At 40.5% G+C, this 17,898-nt stretch overlaps 1 protein-coding gene across 1 annotated transcript in view; it reads left to right on the top strand.

Annotated features, from left to right (window-relative positions):
• Window positions 1–17,898, top strand: part of LOC144684996 (uncharacterized) — a 48,175-nt gene that overhangs the window by 11,922 nt on the left and 18,355 nt on the right. Inside the window, exons 4-9 of the mRNA XM_078549499.1 lie at window positions 203–264; window positions 1,559–1,830; window positions 8,342–8,452; window positions 10,486–11,079; window positions 12,588–12,716; window positions 16,417–16,998. Coding sequence (XP_078405625.1) covers window positions 203–264; window positions 1,559–1,830; window positions 8,342–8,452; window positions 10,486–11,079; window positions 12,588–12,716; window positions 16,417–16,998 — 1,750 coding nt within the window. The remainder of the gene's footprint in view (window positions 1–202; window positions 265–1,558; window positions 1,831–8,341; window positions 8,453–10,485; window positions 11,080–12,587; window positions 12,717–16,416; window positions 16,999–17,898) is intronic.

The raw sequence follows: 17,898 nt of genomic DNA on the forward strand, positions 1-17,898 counted from the left end.
TAGGCAGCCAGACATTGCTTTTGATGTTGAATCTTTTTTTTGTTACATGTCATCGTAAAATCCAGCTAGAGACGCGTCAATAACCAGAATCCCTACCATGTTCATTGTAAAAATGCCCGAGCTACATTAGATTACATGTTCGTCAAAACATATAACTTCGTTCCTAAATACATTAGCACAAAAAAAAATTTTCAATTCACAGGTGCAGGAGAGAAGTTTCGTCAAACCGGGTGCCTTTGATGAATCTAAATGCAACTGGATGAGGTGAGTTAACAGTCAGTCCCTCTTTATCACACAGTGTATTTAATGTTTTGTTTTACAGATAGAATTTTCTGCTTATTGTCCATCAAATAATATGGATTTCCCCAAAAGCATGTTCCCCATTTTGAGATCTCTGGTTTCATTGCTTAGGGGAGTATGTTCCTGACTTCACTCAGTAACTATTGCAGTTTACCAGGTTACGCTTCTTTTCAATTAAGTTTTTCAAAGAACCATGTTTGCTTTAGTCCATATATTCTCCTAAATTTAATAAATTTTCTTCAGATTATTTTTCTCCCTTTCCCTCCTCTCCTAAAGATATTGATTTCTTTGTTGGGCGGTGCCTCAGTCAAGTGACTGTTATTAACCTGCAAATATTGAAAGTAGTGTGTCTGCAAATTACTTAGTCACGGGGAACCAATCACACCTCAACCCAAACCTATCCTTTCCCAAGTGCACATACACCATTTCAGGAGTGACTAGAAAACAATCAGTGGCAACCTTGGTCAACTTTCTTTTCTCTAATCTTAGAGACGCTGAGGCTAGTTGTAGCACGCCACAGATGCCCCTGCTTAGATCAGTGAACTCAGCATGGGCCGGGAAAGCAAACTTTACAAGTTTGATAGCTCATCTCCACAGGAGTCTTTGAAGAGCAGTCTTTGAATTAGTAACAGTCTTATTCTTTAATAAAAATTAATTTCTGCTTTTGAATGGCAACTGTGGTTGCAGTGGTGGCACACAATTGAAGTTCACACCTGACGAGCTTCCACTCTCAGCACTTGGGTCAGAAAATAGTTGAGAGTAAGATTGGTGCATCTTCACCACAAGGAAGGAAAAGGGGAGGGAGAGTCACCTCTATGCTGCTCTTAATACAATTACTGCCACCCTGCAGAGACCAAAGGAATCATGTCAGCTGCATTTGGTATTTTTCTTTTAAATGTTAACATTTTGATCCTGAACCAGGCCAGTGCACACAGCACTGCTATTGTACTTGGATCTTGTCATGCTTAGTAAGTTATGTAGATATTGGCGTAGCCTCCAGTGGCCAAAACTGTTCTGAATCCTGTAATGTTTTTCAAGTTTACTATAATTGATTATTTTCCTGCTGCAAAGGAACACGCAAGATTTTCAACCCCTTTCTGAAACAAGCCTCTCGTTATTATGTATTTATTGGGTAAATGCGAGAGGGAAGAAATACTGTACTAGGGATAGAAGATAAAATAGGTAAATACTTTTCTGATGACTGAAGGAAAGATTGAAACGTGGCCCATGCAATAAGAAGATTCTGTACTTGATGCAGGTTTGTGAATCTTGCCAAGACACCAGAAGAGACAAATCTGATCCTTTCCCAGTGTAGTGGAAAGATCTATTACAAAGTGTGTCGCTTAATTGAACCTGCACATGAACTGTTCATCTGGCAAGGGGAGGAAGAAGTGAATAGGCCTTTGCATAAAAGCCGATCCATCGCAGGGAAACACAGTAATATTTGCACATACAACAGAATAGAGGTGGCCGGGACATATTCTGTGCCACTGAAACAGGAAATAAAAGCTGAGGAAGAGCCAAACCAAGGTGAGTGTAAAAAGTTTCTTCTGACTTCCTTTCTCCTTTATTCAGAATTTTCTCATTTTTAAAATTCCATTCTCTGACTTTTGAGCACATCAGCACAGTGAACTGGTTGCCCAGATCAGTTTTGTCAGTTCACTTCATAATCGCAAAAAGCTTTCAATTGTATGTAACCTCTCTTATTTTGAGCTTACTTGATAATTTAAATTCCTGAGACCCAGAATTATCCTTGTTGGCCTACCTCCATTGCCCCTTGAGCATTAATATATTCTCTATGGTGACCAGAACTGCCCACAATAATCCAGATGAGATCTGATGAGCACTTTATAAAGCAAAAATACCACTTGCGGGTCCCATTAGATTGGAAGGCTGCAGGAGGACATGGATTTGGACCGAAATATTAAAGGGTCTAGGACATTTTGGAAGGACAGGAAGTGAGGAAAAGGTGGAGAAGTAGATCTATTTGTTAATGATGGTATTAGCACAATAGAGAGGGATGACCTGAGTTCAGGAAACCAGGATGTGAAAACGGTTTGGGTAGAGATGAGAAATGGTAACGGCAAGAAATCACTTGTGGGACTCGTGTACAGGCCCCCTGATAGTAACTACATGGTAGAATGGAGCATAAAGGATGAAATAAAGGGAACCTCAGAAAAGCACAGTGATAATCATGGGAGACTTTGATCTACATATAGACTGGAAAAGTCAGATGGGCAAAGGTAGCCTAGATGAGGAGTTCATAGAATGTTTCTGAGATTCCAAGAGTTTCTTAGAATAGCATGTTTTGGAGCCAAGCAGAGAGCAGGCTGTACTAGACCTGATATTGTGCAATGAGATGGGAGTAATTAATGATCTCATGGTGAAGGCGCCCCGAGGTAGCAGCGACCATAATATGATTGAATTTTACATTCGGTTTGAGGGAGAGAGAAGTGGGTCCGAGACTATGTTTTTAAACTTAAATAAGGGCAATTATGAGGGCATGAAAACGGAACTGGCTAAAGTAAATTGGCAAGTTAGGTTAAGGGATTGGTCAATAGAGATGCAGTGGCAAACATTTAAGGGGATATTTCAAAATACACGGAATGGATACATTCCAACAAGTAGGAATAAGTCCAAGGGACGGACACACCATCTGTGGTTAACTAGAAAGGTTAAAGAAGGTATCAAACTTAAAGAAAAAGCATATAATTGTGCAAAGATAGGTGAAGGTTAGAAGATTGGACAGAATATAAGGAACAGCAAAGGATGACTAAAAGATTAATAAGGAGGGAAAAATTAGAGCACGAGAGAAAGCTAGCCAGAAATATAAAAACAGATAGAGTTTCTATGCATATTTACAAAAGAAACAAGTTAACAAAGTGAGTTAAAAACAAAAAAACTACTGCGGATGCTGGAAATCCAAAACAAAAACAGAATTACCTGGAAAAACTCAGCAGGTCTGGCAGCATCGGTGGAGAAGAAAAGAGTCGACGTTTCGGGTCCACATGACCCTTCCGTGAGTGTTGGTCCTATAGAAAGTGAGCCTGGAGAATTGATAATGGAAAACAAGGAAATGGCAGATGAATTGAACAGGTACTTTGCATCAGTCTTCACTCTAGAGGATACAAATAATATCCCAGAAGCAGCTATAAATCAGAAATTAGAAGGGAGGGTAGAACTCAGGGAAATTACAATCACCAGAGAAGTGGTACTGAGTAAATTGTTGGAGCTGTGGGCTGACAAGTGCCCAGGTCCTGATGGACTTCATCCTAGGGTCTTAAAAGAAGTGGCTAGTGAGATAGTTGATGCATTGGATTTAATTTTCCGAAACTCCCTAGATTCTGGGAAGGTCACATTAAATTGGAAGATAGCAAATGTAACTCCATTATTCAAAAAGGGAGGGATAGAGAAAGCGGGAAACTACAGGCCAGTTAGCTTAACATCTGTCATAGGGAAAATGTTAGAAGCTATTATTAAAGAAGCTATAGCAGGGCACTTGGATAAGTTCAAGGTAATCAGGTAGAGTCAACATGGTTTTGTGAAAGGGAAATCATGTTCAACCAATTTATTGGAGTTCTTTGAGGGAGTAAATGTACTATGGATAAAAGGGAACTGGTGGATGTACTTAGATTTCCAGAAGGCATTTGATAAAGTGCCACATCAAAGGTTATTGTGGAAAATAAAAGCTCATGGTACAGGGGGTAACATATTGGCATGGATAGAAGATTGGCTGGCTAACAGGAAGCAGAAGTAGGTATAAATGGGTCTTTTTCAGGTTGGCAAGATGTAACGAATGGTGTGCCACAGGGATCAGTGCTGGGACCTCAACTGTTTACAATTTATATGAATGACTTGGATGAAGAGATGGATGGGGTGGTTGCCAAATTTGCTGATGACACAAAGATAGGTAGGAAAGTAAGTTATGAAGAGGACATAAGGAGGCTACACAAAGATATAGCTGGGTTAAGTAAGTGTGCAAAGATCTGTCAAATGGACTATAATGTGGGAAAATGTGAAATTGTCCATTTTGGCAGGAAGAAAAAAAGAAGCATATTATCTAAATGGTGAGGGATTTCAGAGCTCTGAAATGCAGAGGGATCTGCGTGTCTTAGTGCATGAATCGCAAAAGGCTAGTATGCACGTACAGCAAGTAATTAGAATGTTATCATTTATTGCGAGGGGAATTGAATTCAAAAGTAGGGAGGTTATGCTTCAGTTATACAGAGCATTGGTGGGACCACATCTGGAGGACTGTGTACAGTATTGGTCACTTTATTTAACGAAGGAAGTAAATGTGTTGGAAGCAGTTCAGAGAAAGTTCCCAGACTAATACCTGGAATGGGCAGGTTGTCTTACGAGGAAAGTTTGGACAGGCTAGGCTTGTATCGCTGGAGTTTAGAAGAGTAAAAGGCGATTTGATTGAAACATATAAGATCCTGTGGAGTCTTGACAAGGTGGATGTGGAGAGGATGTTTCCTCTTGTTGGAGAATCTAGAACTAGGGGCCACTGTTTAAAAATAAGGGGTCGCCCATTTAAAATGGAGATGAGGCAAAATTTTTCTCTGAGGGTCGTGAGTCTTTGGAACTCTCTTCCTGAAAAGGCGGTGGAAGCAGAGTCTTTGAATGTATTTAAGGCAGAGGTGAAAAGATCCTTGGTAAGCAAGGGGATAATAGATGGGATGCAGATTTGAGGTTACTATCAGGTCAGCCATGATCTTATTAAATGGCGGAGCAGGCTCGAAGGGCCGAATAACACCACCTGCTCCTTGTTCTTATGTATGTTCGTATGTCCCTGTTTAGATTTATGCTCCCATTATCCTACAATTGAAACTCAGTACCTTACTTGCCCTTTTTACCAGAATTGCTCACAACCCTGTAGACTTAACTGCTGTAGATCTCTTATGATCAGCACGCTTTTCCATTTATCACGTATTCTTTTGATTCTTTGATTCCATAATAATTATTTTGTACCTATCTAAATTAAAATGCATCACCCCCCCTGCACTCCACCGAGTTACTTAAAAGGTTAAAATCCTTATGAATCTGGGTGCATTGGTCCTCATTAATTCTCCTATGTTGATATAGTTGGACTGAGTGCACAAATTTAACATAACCAGAAAAATAAATTACCAGGACCTTTGAAAAAATCATTAATAGTATTATACATAGAAGCTACAAATAGGAATGGACTATTCAACTCGTGCAGTTTATGTTGGTGTTTACACTCCATGCAGTAACTAGTTCTACATGTATTCACCACCCTGTTCCTATATCCATTCATCCACGTATTCAAGCTATTTTGAATGTTAATAAAGTTGATAACATTTGTACCTCAACCACTAATATTGGTAAATTCATAGCTTTGCAATTCCTCTCCTTGGTTCTAAATCTCAAATGTTACCTTTTACCTACAGCTCCTTGTTCGAGACCTTTTCATTACTGGAAACAATCTACTTTTATCTATCTTGTCCCATGCTTTCATAATTGTAAATACTTAACTTGCACCCCCTCCACCCCCCCCACTAATCTGGTGGTGTTATAATGAAAAATACCTCATTTTTCAAATCACCCTATGTGTTTATATTTCCTCATATCTGGCAGCATTCTAATGAATCTTCATGTGGGTACCAAAGACCTAGGTAAGACTATGAAAGAAGTTCTGCTAAGGTAAGGTGAGCAGCTAGGAATTAAATTAAAAAGCAGAGCCACATAGGTAATAACCTCTGGATTCCTACCTGAACCACAAGCAAATTGGCATAGAGTAAATAAAATCAGAGTTGAATGCGTGGCTCAAAGATTGGTGTGGGAGAAGTGGGTTTCAATTCATGGGGCACTAACATCAATACTGGGGAAAAGGGAGCTATATCGTTGGGACAGTCTTCACCTGAACCATGCTGTGACCAGTGTCCTGGCGACTCTTGTAACTAGGACTGTAGAGAGGGCTTTAAACTGAATAATGAGGGGGGGGGGGGGTGCGCAGTGGTTTATATGAGAGGAAATTTGGAAAGTTAAAGAGAAAAGACAAGGCAATAGTGCAGAGCAGCGATGTGGGTAATGGTAATCAGAATGTGCCAGGAAGGGACAGAGCATATAGACATGAGTGCACCAGCAAATACGGTCAGAGCAGGGAAAAGTGGCTTTAAACTAACAAGGGGTGGAGGGTTCAGATAAATATTGATTTAGAAACCTAAAGATAAAAATTGAGGCAATAGATAAGTATATTAATGTGGGTAAAGACAAGCTGAGTGGGCGAGGAAGGGACAGAGAGTTTAACGTTAAGAGTGCAAGAGAGTAAGGTCTGTTCAGAGAATAGTAAGTAAAAAAAAAAATTGTAATCACTTCATCTGAATGCATGGAACAAGGTAACCAAAGTTGGGAAATAAATATTTCAAGTTACGCAACATTTCGAAAAGACAGGCAGAATGGAGACGGAGAAGCCCCGAGAAGGATTACATGAGGACATGGATTAGAAAGGATTTTGGCTCAGAAAATCAGGAAGTAGAATCAGCATGGATGGAGATTAGGAATAGCAAGGGTCAGAAAATGTTGGTGGGAGTAGTAGGCCCCCCTAACAGTAGCTATGCCATTGAACAGAGCATTAAACAAGAAATTATCAGAGCTTGTAATAAAGACAATGTAATACTTTTTGGTGGAGGGGTGCTTTAATCTTCATCCAGACTGGATCAGTCAAATTGGCAAAGGTGATCTGGGAGATCAGTTTGTAGAACACTTTCATGACAGGAGCAGTATGTTGTGGAATCAGCTAGGGATAAAGCTATTTTAGATATAACATTGTGCAATGCAGCAGTGCTAATTAGTAATGTCACAGTAATTATGTTCAGCAGAGAAAAAGTACTGAAGTAACTTAAGGGACTAAAATCCCACAAATCCCCATAACCTGATAGCCCACATCTAGGGTTCTAAAAAGATAGTGGAAACGCTGGCTATGATTTTCCAAAATTCCCTAGATTCTGGAACGGTCCCAGCAGATTGAAAGGTAGCAAATATAACTCCACTATTCAAGAAAAGAAGGCGAGAAAACAGGGAACCACAGGCCAGTTAGTCTGACATCAGTCATTGGGGAAAGTGCTAGAATCTATTAAGGAAATATTCACAATGCATTTAGAAAAGCATAGTATGAATAGAACAAATCAGCATGGTTTTACAGAAGGGAAACCCTGTTTGACAAATTTATTAGAGATTTTTTGAGGATCTAACTAGTAGGGTAGATAAAGGGGAACCACTAGATGTAGTATACTTAGATTTCGAAAATTTGACAAGATGCCACTTAAAAGGTTAATACACAAGATGAGGGCTCATGGAATTGAAGGTGCTTTACTAGCATGTGGAGAAGCAAAATTAAAGGGTTGAGTGGTGTGTTTCTGTACCGTAACATCCTACGGTTCATTCCATGAAATACAGTATACTTCCTCTATAACCTCTTCGCTGCCTATAAAGTTTCTATTTGTGGCCAATCTCTCTTTTAACTCCATTTTCTATGCAGCACCATATTTTACATTTTATGTCTTAGCCATTATGTAACGAAATTATTATTGAAAATTCTAATAAATTAGCAACTATGTTTCACTGTCCACCATGTTCATATTTCAGAACAAAACCCAGCAGATAAACTGGTTAAACTGAATGTTTGTGACCTGATATTTTTTTGGTAGTTCTGCTGTGAAGTGCCTTGGAATGTTTTACTACGTTAAAGGTGGTATACAAATGCAATGCTTTGTTGCTGTAAATCTGTGTTATCTGTCCTTTCAGAAGTCCTGCTTTTCTCCTGATTACAGGATTGTTTAGAAAAATTTCCCCATAACGGATGTCAAATTTGTCTTGTTTTGCCTGTCTTTTAGTCCTTGTGAATCTCACCTTGAATTCAACAAGTCTACAGAATGTTAATTAAAGTTTCAAAAATTTCAGTCCTCGTCTCAGCTCTGGTGGCTTTAGACCACAGTATGAAATTGCTGCCAAAGGCACAGTTTAAACCATTTTGTATTGCTGTTATGTTTTTAGCTATTGTTTAATCTTATAGATTTCACAAAATCATATTGCCAAGACCCAACTGAAGAGGAGCAAGGCTGTGGGAATACTGCACAGCTTCAGTCACACCACAGTGCTGACCAGATGAAGTCACCCCAGGGAGGTAGGCGAGCACTTTATTTTTTAAGTGATCTTGTTAGTGGCAGTTTAGAAAACAAATAAAATCTCCATTCACCCCACGACTTCAGGAGTAATAGAAATTCCAAAATGTGGAACAAGCTGCTCCAGTCACAGGACACAAGGGAATGGAGACATACTTGTTGAAAATGGCAGCATTGGTGACCAGAAATAAATTGTCTGTGAATATTATGTGGAAACACACACACACACACACACACACACACACACACATATAGTAGACATAATGAACATGGATAAGCTTTCTGCAAAGAGGTTGAGCTTAAATGAGCGTATGCTGCACCGACACAGATGAGAAGCCCTGCCAAGGTGACATCTCTGATGAAAGCATTTCATTGCAGTGCTCGGGCGCATATGTGTTGCCACAGGGAGAAGATAATTTTAAATGTCATGGCCTGTCAAGACCAAGTAAAATAGATAGACCCTTTTAAGGTAGTTGACTCCTTGAAATTGAGTTTTATTCTTGGCCTCTTTGTAATGACGAGAGACTTTTTGAACAAATTACCACCGTATTTACAACATTAAGATTTTTTTTTGCTTGGGAGAAGGAAGATGCTGCAATTGTAAAGATTAGCATGGTTGGTTTTACAGGAACAGCAGTTCTAAAACTTTTTCAGCTGCAGGCAACCTTGGCAAGGTGAAATATCCTGTGGACCACCTACTGGTCACACCCCACCCTCTTTTGCTGGCCACTGCAAAAAAAATCCATCAGAATTGATGGAAAGAATGGTGTTACTTTTGATGAGACACCAGTGAGATGATGTCGGGTTCCAGCTGAAGAGCTTTCGTCTTATGTTGGATTCCAAGCTCAGTCGGTTCCTCCTCTCGTTTCCAGCCCACAAGTGTTAAAAATCCAGTCTCAATATACAATTGTATGTTGTAATAGTAACATAGATTTTGCTTATAAATCCACATCCTTAGTGCTCGCACTTATGACGGCTCATGCCACGTGGGAGCTGGTCTTGATCCTCTACATTGGAGAGACCAAACGCAGACTGGGTGACCGCTTTGCAGAACACCTTCGGTCTGTCCGCAAGCATTACCCAGACCTCCCTGTCGCTTGCCATTTTAACACTCCACCCTGCTCTCTTGCCCACATGTCTGTCCTTGGCTTGCTGCATTATTCCAGTGAAGCTCAACGCAAACTGGAGGAACAGCACCTCATCTTCCGACTGGGCACTTTACAGCCTTCCAGACTGAATATTGAGTTCAACAACTTTAGATCTTGAACTCCCTCCTCCATCCCCACGCCTTTTCCGTTTCTTCCCCCTCCCTTTTGTTTTTTCCAATAATTTATATAATTTTTCTTTTCCCACCTATTTCCATTATTTTTAAATCTATACCTTTTATGCCCTTTTAGTCTTATTTCACCCCACCCCCCACTAGAGCTATCTGTACCTTGCTTGTCCTGCTATCCATTCTTAATTAGCACATTCTTTTAGATAATATCACCACCTTCAACACCTCTTTGTTCTTTTGTCTGTGACATCTTTTGATTATCTGCTCCTATCACTGCTTGCTTGTCCCTACAACCAACACCACCGCCCCCCTAACTTCTCTTCCACCCCCCCCACCCACCTTAAACCAGCTTATATTTCACCCCTCTCCTATTTTTACTTAGTTCTGTTGAAGGGTCATGAGGACTCGAAACGTCAACTGTGCTCTTCTCCGCCGATGCTGCCAGACCTGCTGAGTTTTTCCAAGTATTTCTGTTTTTGTTTTGGATTTCCAGCATCCGCAGTTTTTTGTTTTTATCTTGATGTGTGATGTCAGTTGAGTGGCAGGGATGAGGTTTCAGATCAGTTCTCGCATATGGCCTCGGCTGTGGCATTGCGAACCAGTGACTTGCATTATGGACGAGCTGCAAACTACCTGGAGGACCCACCCGAACCCCCAGCAGTCCACAAACCAAACATCAAGAACCACTTCATAGCAACAAGATATACTGATGTTTTCATGAATCCCATCTTTGAACTATCTCTTCTTTTTAAAATACAGATTCAGTTAGAGTTCATCCAGAAAGTGAAGTTTGTGAACCTCAAAACACTTGGCTTGGGAATGAGTGTCAAGATAATGAAGGAGAGACTCTGCCTGGGGATGTTTTGGTGATTAGTTTGGGACAGTTGGAATGTACTCCATCTCAAGATAAGCCAGACACTCTTGAGCCCCTGATAAAGTTTGGGAGTTATAAAGCACAAAGTAGACTTGACGGTAAGAATAAAAGGACGTTGAATTCCAGTTCTCTGATCCGTAATAAAGAGAAGCGTTTTCACTGTGACTATTGTGAAAGGAGATTTTATCGTAAAGAACACTTAATGATGCACCACCGCACACACACGGGCGAGAAGCCCTTTGCATGCGAGGAGTGTGGAAGGGCATTTGCAGAGAAGTGGAACCTCAAAGAGCACCGTCGCACCCATACAGGAATACGACCTTACTCGTGCCGCTTTTGCGGCAAAGCGTTTTACCGCAGTTCCCACCTGAAGGTGCACCTCCGCCGTCATACTGGAGAGAAACCCTATAAATGCGATAACTGCCATCAGTCGTTTGTGGATTCGTCATCTCTTCAGAAGCACAGGCGGTTACCTTCAGGTAAGGTGCTGATCTGGGAACAATGTTCCAAATATGGAAACGTATTTCAATGCAAACATGCAGAGGCACCTTCTGCAACTGGTAACACTTCAGTGGAAGTTTATTTTGCAGCCTAATACTTGTTAGGTAATATTAAACGTGGAGTCAACATTGCAATTTTTATAATTAATTGTTGAATGAAAAGGCATTTCATGTGAATCTGACCTAGTTACATGTACCTTGTCATCAATTCTGTGGAAGTCTTAGACTCACTAACTTCTAAGACTAATTGAAAACCTTTGTTTCTCGAGCAGTCAACAGAATGATATAATTTTCAATAAAAGCTGAACATAGTTGCAGAAAAGCCTCTATCTCTCCCTCTCCCTCAGTGATTGTAAGAGTTACTTGATAAACAGTGTCCGTATTTTGCTATATCCTGCATCACTAATGTCAGAAAAATTCATTATACTTGATGTATTATTGTTACGACCCCCATAGAAAGCAATCATTTTTTAAACAGTTATTTGAATTCCCATTAACCAACTTAAAGGAATTGCACGACAAGATTTCAAGTTCCTGACTCTTACTGTAACAATCAAACTAAAAGCAGCATTAACTAAGCATTACTTAGGAGGCAGCTATTACTCTAAACTACAGGAAAGATATTCCGCCTCAACTTTTTAACATGACTGAAACCCCCATGTCACAGTTACTTCGCTGCCCGCTCTCAGCAGTATTGCAGTTTTTTACATGAACCAGTCCAATAACACTCCCAGCTTCCAACGGGTTCAGTTCAGACTGTTTCGTCAAGTCACAACGTTGAGTGACCGTCAAAAGGCCTTTCTCTTAGTTTCCGGAGAAGTCCTGAACCGACTATCAGCAGTAAGGCTTAATCCTGGTGATATCTTTCTCTGGCTGCCCCAGGACAAATCTTCTGGAGTCTTTAGATTGCCAATGGATGCGTTTCTTTGACCAGAGGCTGTGTTCCCTTCCATATTCTGCCTGGTAGTCCACAGAAAGGCAGCACACTCCTCTCTACTGGCCGCACTCGTTTGCAGCCTTTTGTCTTTCTGAGAGATCTGCCCAAATAAAATCTGAGACAGAAAGTCTGCCTGCAGGTAGCCCAGCTGCTCTTGCCTTTGTTTCAGGTGTGACCATTTTGCACCTTGCTGTTGGTGAGTCTCACCCTGTCCCCTGTGGTAACCAAGCCATCCAGGAACTGATCACATGACCCTCTTCACTATTGCGTTTTATCTTGAATTAAAGATGCAGTCCCAAAACATAACCATTTTATAAAACCTCGCTTTGATAACATTGTATAAATGGTTGATGACATATTAATGTTCTGAAACCAATTTAGGTAAAACTTGTTCTGAATTTGCATCCTCATGTCAGCTTAGGCTATCCAAGTTGAAATGTTTGCTGCCAAGAGGCGAAAATACAACAACAGTATCTTTACCTCTCACTTGGTCAATTTTGATGCTTTGATACCTGGTGCAGCCTTAATCCAGTTTGTGTATTTTTCATAGTATGCTGTAAACCTGAGTACGCAATGTTAATACATTCAGAGGGGATGGAAGCAATGGAAAAACAAGAATCATACAATTGTGGTGGAGCTAGCATTGGTGACAGGCAGTTAAACCCATCAGGAAAAAAAGGTAATGATCTTGAGGTAAATTGAATAATTTGACTGCTAAGCAATGCTTTGCCACATGTTTATGTTAAAGGTTTCAAGAATTCTTTCATTTGTGAAGTTACAAATATATTGCCCTTGTATGTATTTTTTTCCCTTCTCTCTTGAAGATGTGGTTCAGTTCCATGGGCTACTGATGCGTCACGCAGTTAACCTTTCTTCATATGTCCACTTAGACAGCATATATGAGCAGCCAATTGTGGCATCATTTCTGAACGTGATCCTCTAATGTACACATTTTTAGCAGAGGGGGGTGGGTAGCGATCAGCAGTAGCCCCTCATTCACTTTTCTTAGGAGACAGTTCGGCCATGGTGGTGTCCCATCATCACGCTGGCTGTGACCATCATTTTCGACGCAGATCATTCCTCAAACCAGGTACTTCCAGGCCCGTTATTGCAACACACATTAGTGCATTTACTCGCTTGGCCATTTACAGCATGCCCAATTTTATCCTTTGAAAAGGAAATCACTGGAGTTGGAACTTTGGGGGGAGAATAGTTGTTATTTACTTTACTGTATCCAGCAAAAACTAAACTAGCATTAAGCTGATGCAATATTGCCATGTGATAAACGGCACTGTGGAGAAGGAATGGGATGCTTGGCATAGTGTAAGTATTCAAAGGCTGCTTCATGCAGGTCAAAATAACTGTAACTTATAAATGAGAAAAGCTGCAAACTGTCTTGTACCAACCTTTTCTTTATTCTTTCATGGGATGTGGGTGCCACTGGCTAAGCCAGCATTTGGTGCCCATCCCTAATTGCCCTTGAGAAGGTGGTGGTGAGCTGCTGCCTTGAACCGCTGCAGTCCATTGCTATAGGTACATCCACAGTGGTGTTAGGAAGGGAGTTCCAGGATTTTGACCCAGTGACAGTAGAAGGAACAGTGATATAGCTCTCACATGAAGGACCTCTTTAAGGTGTCTCCTGGCCTTTGTCCCAGTTTTTTCCCTCTCCTGAAGGCACTGGCTTATGAGGGGTTTTATCGCTAGTAGTTGACTTTAGGGTCCACATCTAATATCCTTTCTTCAAGCTTTGGTAAGGTACATGAGAATAGCTCCGTGTTGATATCACAGCCCTGTACAATTTTGTCTTTGTCTAATATCCTTGCGTTAATTTTCCAGAAGGGAGCTGTCACTAGCCATAAGAGGCACATACCTGACTGATTTCCCCCCAAGCATTGCTTGCATTCCAATGGCCCCAAGTCACTCCAAAGTGAAATCTAATCACTCGGATGACAGCAGATTTGAAAGAGAGAGGAAGTAGTACTTGAGGAGAGGAACACTTTACAATGTCAGCGAACATGGGGCTCAGGATGGAAGTTAGCTAGGTGGCAGGTTAGTGGGCATAGGGTCAAGGGAGCAGAAGCTGGGTTTCATGGACAAGGTTGGTTTGGAAGGGGCGTGATAGGATAGAAACTAGAGAAAGATGCAGGATCAGAGCATGAACAGGGAAGAGGCCTGAGAGCAGGCATGGCTTGTTGGGGCGAGGACAAGTGGGCTGGTAAGCAACAGTGGCAGCTGTGACAAAATCTGTGGCGCTCACACTTTTTGCTGGAGGTGAGAGTGAAGACGACAAGGCAGAGGGGTTTAAGGAGATGGTTGTGGTGGAGAAAAGAAGCTGGAAGTTATCTTTCTCTGCAGGTTGATACTAGAATAGAACTAATTCTGTTTTGAGAAGACTTCCAGATGTCCATTATAAATTAATCTTTTACTGGTTTGAACCTCTGTTACTTTGTCCCACTCTTGCATTCCAGTTTGAAGTAATTTTCCAAATCTCTCTCTTCTATAGCATTTTCAATAACTCCTGCACACTGGATGCATGTGTAAATTATAGGACCAGCTGTCATAAGCTTTGTGCCATGAGTTCTTGATTAAACCATATAAATACTTTTATAGTTGTAAAATATTTGAAAGCATTTATCACACACATGCCATCTACTGGCCACTGTATGCCAGTTTTGTCTTGCCTGCCTGAAGGATTTTCACAAGCCAACACAAACATCTTAAAATACGCCTTTTCTTAGTCATGCTTGTGTTGTTTATTCGCAAACCTTGTATGTCATCCCCAGCGGAAAATGTGGAATGAGTGTGTGTTTCCACACCTGTGTCAAGGCCATTTTGGAACAAATATGAATTAAAAATGACTGCCTAGCTTTATTGAGAGCCACCAGGTATTTGGCAGCGCACCTGGTCTTTGTTAGTTTTTCTATACAGTGGTAAGGTTGAGATGAAAGCAAAAGGTCGTATTGTGTGTACTTCATCTAAATGTTAGAAAGTATAAAGGAGACAGGAAAGTATTGAGTTGGTTCATTTGTGTTTTATTCTTGTACAGTTTATCCTACTGTAGACTCAATTATTTAATCTCCTGAGGGAGGTGAATTACAACTGATAAAACTTTCAATAAGATAAACCTCTGTAATTTCTTTGTCCTATTGCTTTATAGAGTTACAAACACTTCAGGAACTGGTCATTGAAATTAAAACTATGTAATGTGCTAATTCCAGACATTGTCAATCCTTTGTAAGTTCAATACTTGATTCAACCACAGTATTACTTCTTGGGTTAGTGCGTTTGAATTATAGAAGAGGATGGCCTGATGAAGGCGTGTGAATCATGCGATTCTTTAGATTGCTGACCAATGGATTGGTGAGGAAACTCCCCTTTGGAGACTGTGCTTTGCTTTCAGCCACAATCATCAGCCTGTTTCCTTATTCTGGTTTCCACTGCTAAGATGGACAATGGGACCAAAGAGCCTCTGCTAAGAAAAACTGTTTTCAAAAGTGTTTTGTTTAAAAGTTACAGAAGAGAGAGAGAAAAAGAATGTGGAGTGATAGGTGGTGGTGGTGAAAGGTGAAGGAAGAATTATTAAATGTAAATAGGCTATCCTGAATGCCTGGAGGTGAAAGAAACTGAGTTAGGAAAACTAGATGAGCGTTGCGGGGATGGTTGGGTGGTGTGGTGGGTAGTGGAGAAACAAAAATTGTATGCAATAGCGATACAAATTCAAAATGAAAGGAACAAGAAACCAATAAATATTAAGAAGTAGAGGTTTGGAACTAAGGGTCAACATTTTAGCACTCCAGTCCATTATACTAAAGTAATAGGATGTGGCTTTTCCTTGCGTATTAAGTTCCCAGTTTTGGCTATGAATCTGGGAAGTGAGTGGATTTCCTCTCAGACAGTGGGTGAAGGTGGAACAATCACCTTGAGATGAATACACATAGTTTCTGTGGTTTGAAAATATTGTGCATTCTATAACCACAGAATGGTAGGAGATAGAATTTTACTGTACCATTCCTCAACACTGTCAGTTCTTGCATCAGAGGTGACCTGTCTGGCGAGAAGTGAGGGCCATATTCACATGTACATCCTATTGGCCTACAGAGTGGTAGAGGCCCATTGGGAAATGATGTGTGACTTAGGAAGTGGCAGACTTAAATGGAGAAGGGATATCATTTTTGCTTAGGAGAATGAGAAGAGCGCAGACTTTATAACTCTTCAAAAGCTGCACCAGGCTTGGCATTGATATCAAATCACTGATGAAGCAAACCATTTGAAATCTTCCCTGTCATCCACTAGTAAATAGCACATTCTCCAATTCTGTGCATGCATGTCTTTCTGTGGGGATTGTTGATCATATTTTTTTCTTTTTGTGCATTACCCAGTTTTAGTCAATGGAGTTCTTCCGGAAAATGGAGGTTGTGATCTTCCAAAGCCTCGGCTTGAGAATGAAGGAGGGACTGTACCTGGGGATGTTTTGGTTAATGGTTTGGAGCATTTGGATAGTAGTCTCTCCCAAGATAAACCAGGCACCTTTGAGCACCCATTAAACTTTGGGAACTATAAAGTACAAAGTAGACTTGACGGTAAGAATAAAAGGACGCTGAATTCCAGTTCACCGATCTGTAATAAAGAGAAGCGTTTTCACTGTGACTATTGTGAAAGGAGATTTTATCGTAAAGAACACTTAATGATGCACCGCCGCACACACACGGGCGAGAAGCCCTTTGCATGCGAGGAGTGTGGAAGGGCATTTGCAGAGAAGTGGAACCTCAAAGAGCACCGTCGCACCCATACAGGAATACGACCTTACTCGTGCCGCTTTTGCGGCAAAGCGTTTTACCGCAGTTCCCATCTGAAGGTGCACCTCCGCCGTCATACTGGAGAGAAACCCTATAAATGCGATAACTGCCATCAGTCGTTTGTGGATTCGTCATCTCTTCAGAAGCACAGGCGGTTACCTTCAGGTAAGGTGCTGATCTGGGAACAGTGTTCCAAATATGGAAACGTATTACAATGCAAACATGCAGAGGCACCTTCTGCAGCTGGTAACATTTCTGCGGAAGTCTTTTTGCACGTTAATACTTGTTAAGTAATATTAAACCTGGAGTGAACGTTAAAATTTTTATAATTAATTGGTTAATGAAAAGGCATTTCATGTGAATTTGGGTTCAGTCAGCACCCTTTTCATCTGCAGTAAAAATTGTTATGATCATTTGAAATTAGGCATTCTTGCATTTGTCCTGAAGAGACCAAGACAAAAAGCTTCGGCCATGTGTCTCTATTTCAGCAGTATTTGCATTTGAGCTCGTTCAGGTAAGGTGCTGACTGGGAAATACATTATGGAAGCTGAGGAATAATGTAGTGCAATTTCTAATCTGTGCAGATAGCTTATGAAACTTTGGTGTTCGTTTGGAATCTCCTTTAGACATATTAAAATTGTTAGGTTTTTATTTGAATGTTTCACCTTTGACACATTTAACTGTTGAACGTGAGAGGGAAAATGGTTTGAATGTGAAGCTGATTACCACTGCCATGTTGTCTAGTTATTGTGGTCCTCGCATGTTTTGTCAAAAGTGTAGCAATTTTGTCCCTAGCCTTTTTCTTTCAACTATAATACATATGAGCTAAAAAAACAAGTTTACTTGCAGAAAATGGCCCACTTGTTTCAAAACATGGTAACCCCAGAGTATAATTGTTATACTTGTGTAAATTATTTGAAGGATTGACCAAGTCATTCAGTTTAAATACAAACATTTTGTGGATTTTATTGATATGTTTGATAGCTCTTTTAAGCCACATTTTAAATTTAATTTAGCCTGACTGCTAAGTTTTTTTTAATTCATTCGTTCATTGTGTGTGAACAT

The sequence above is a fragment of the Cetorhinus maximus genome, chromosome 9, assembly GCF_964194155.1.
Source record: "Cetorhinus maximus chromosome 9, sCetMax3.hap1.1, whole genome shotgun sequence".
Taxonomy (NCBI): Eukaryota; Metazoa; Chordata; class Chondrichthyes; order Lamniformes; family Cetorhinidae; genus Cetorhinus; species Cetorhinus maximus.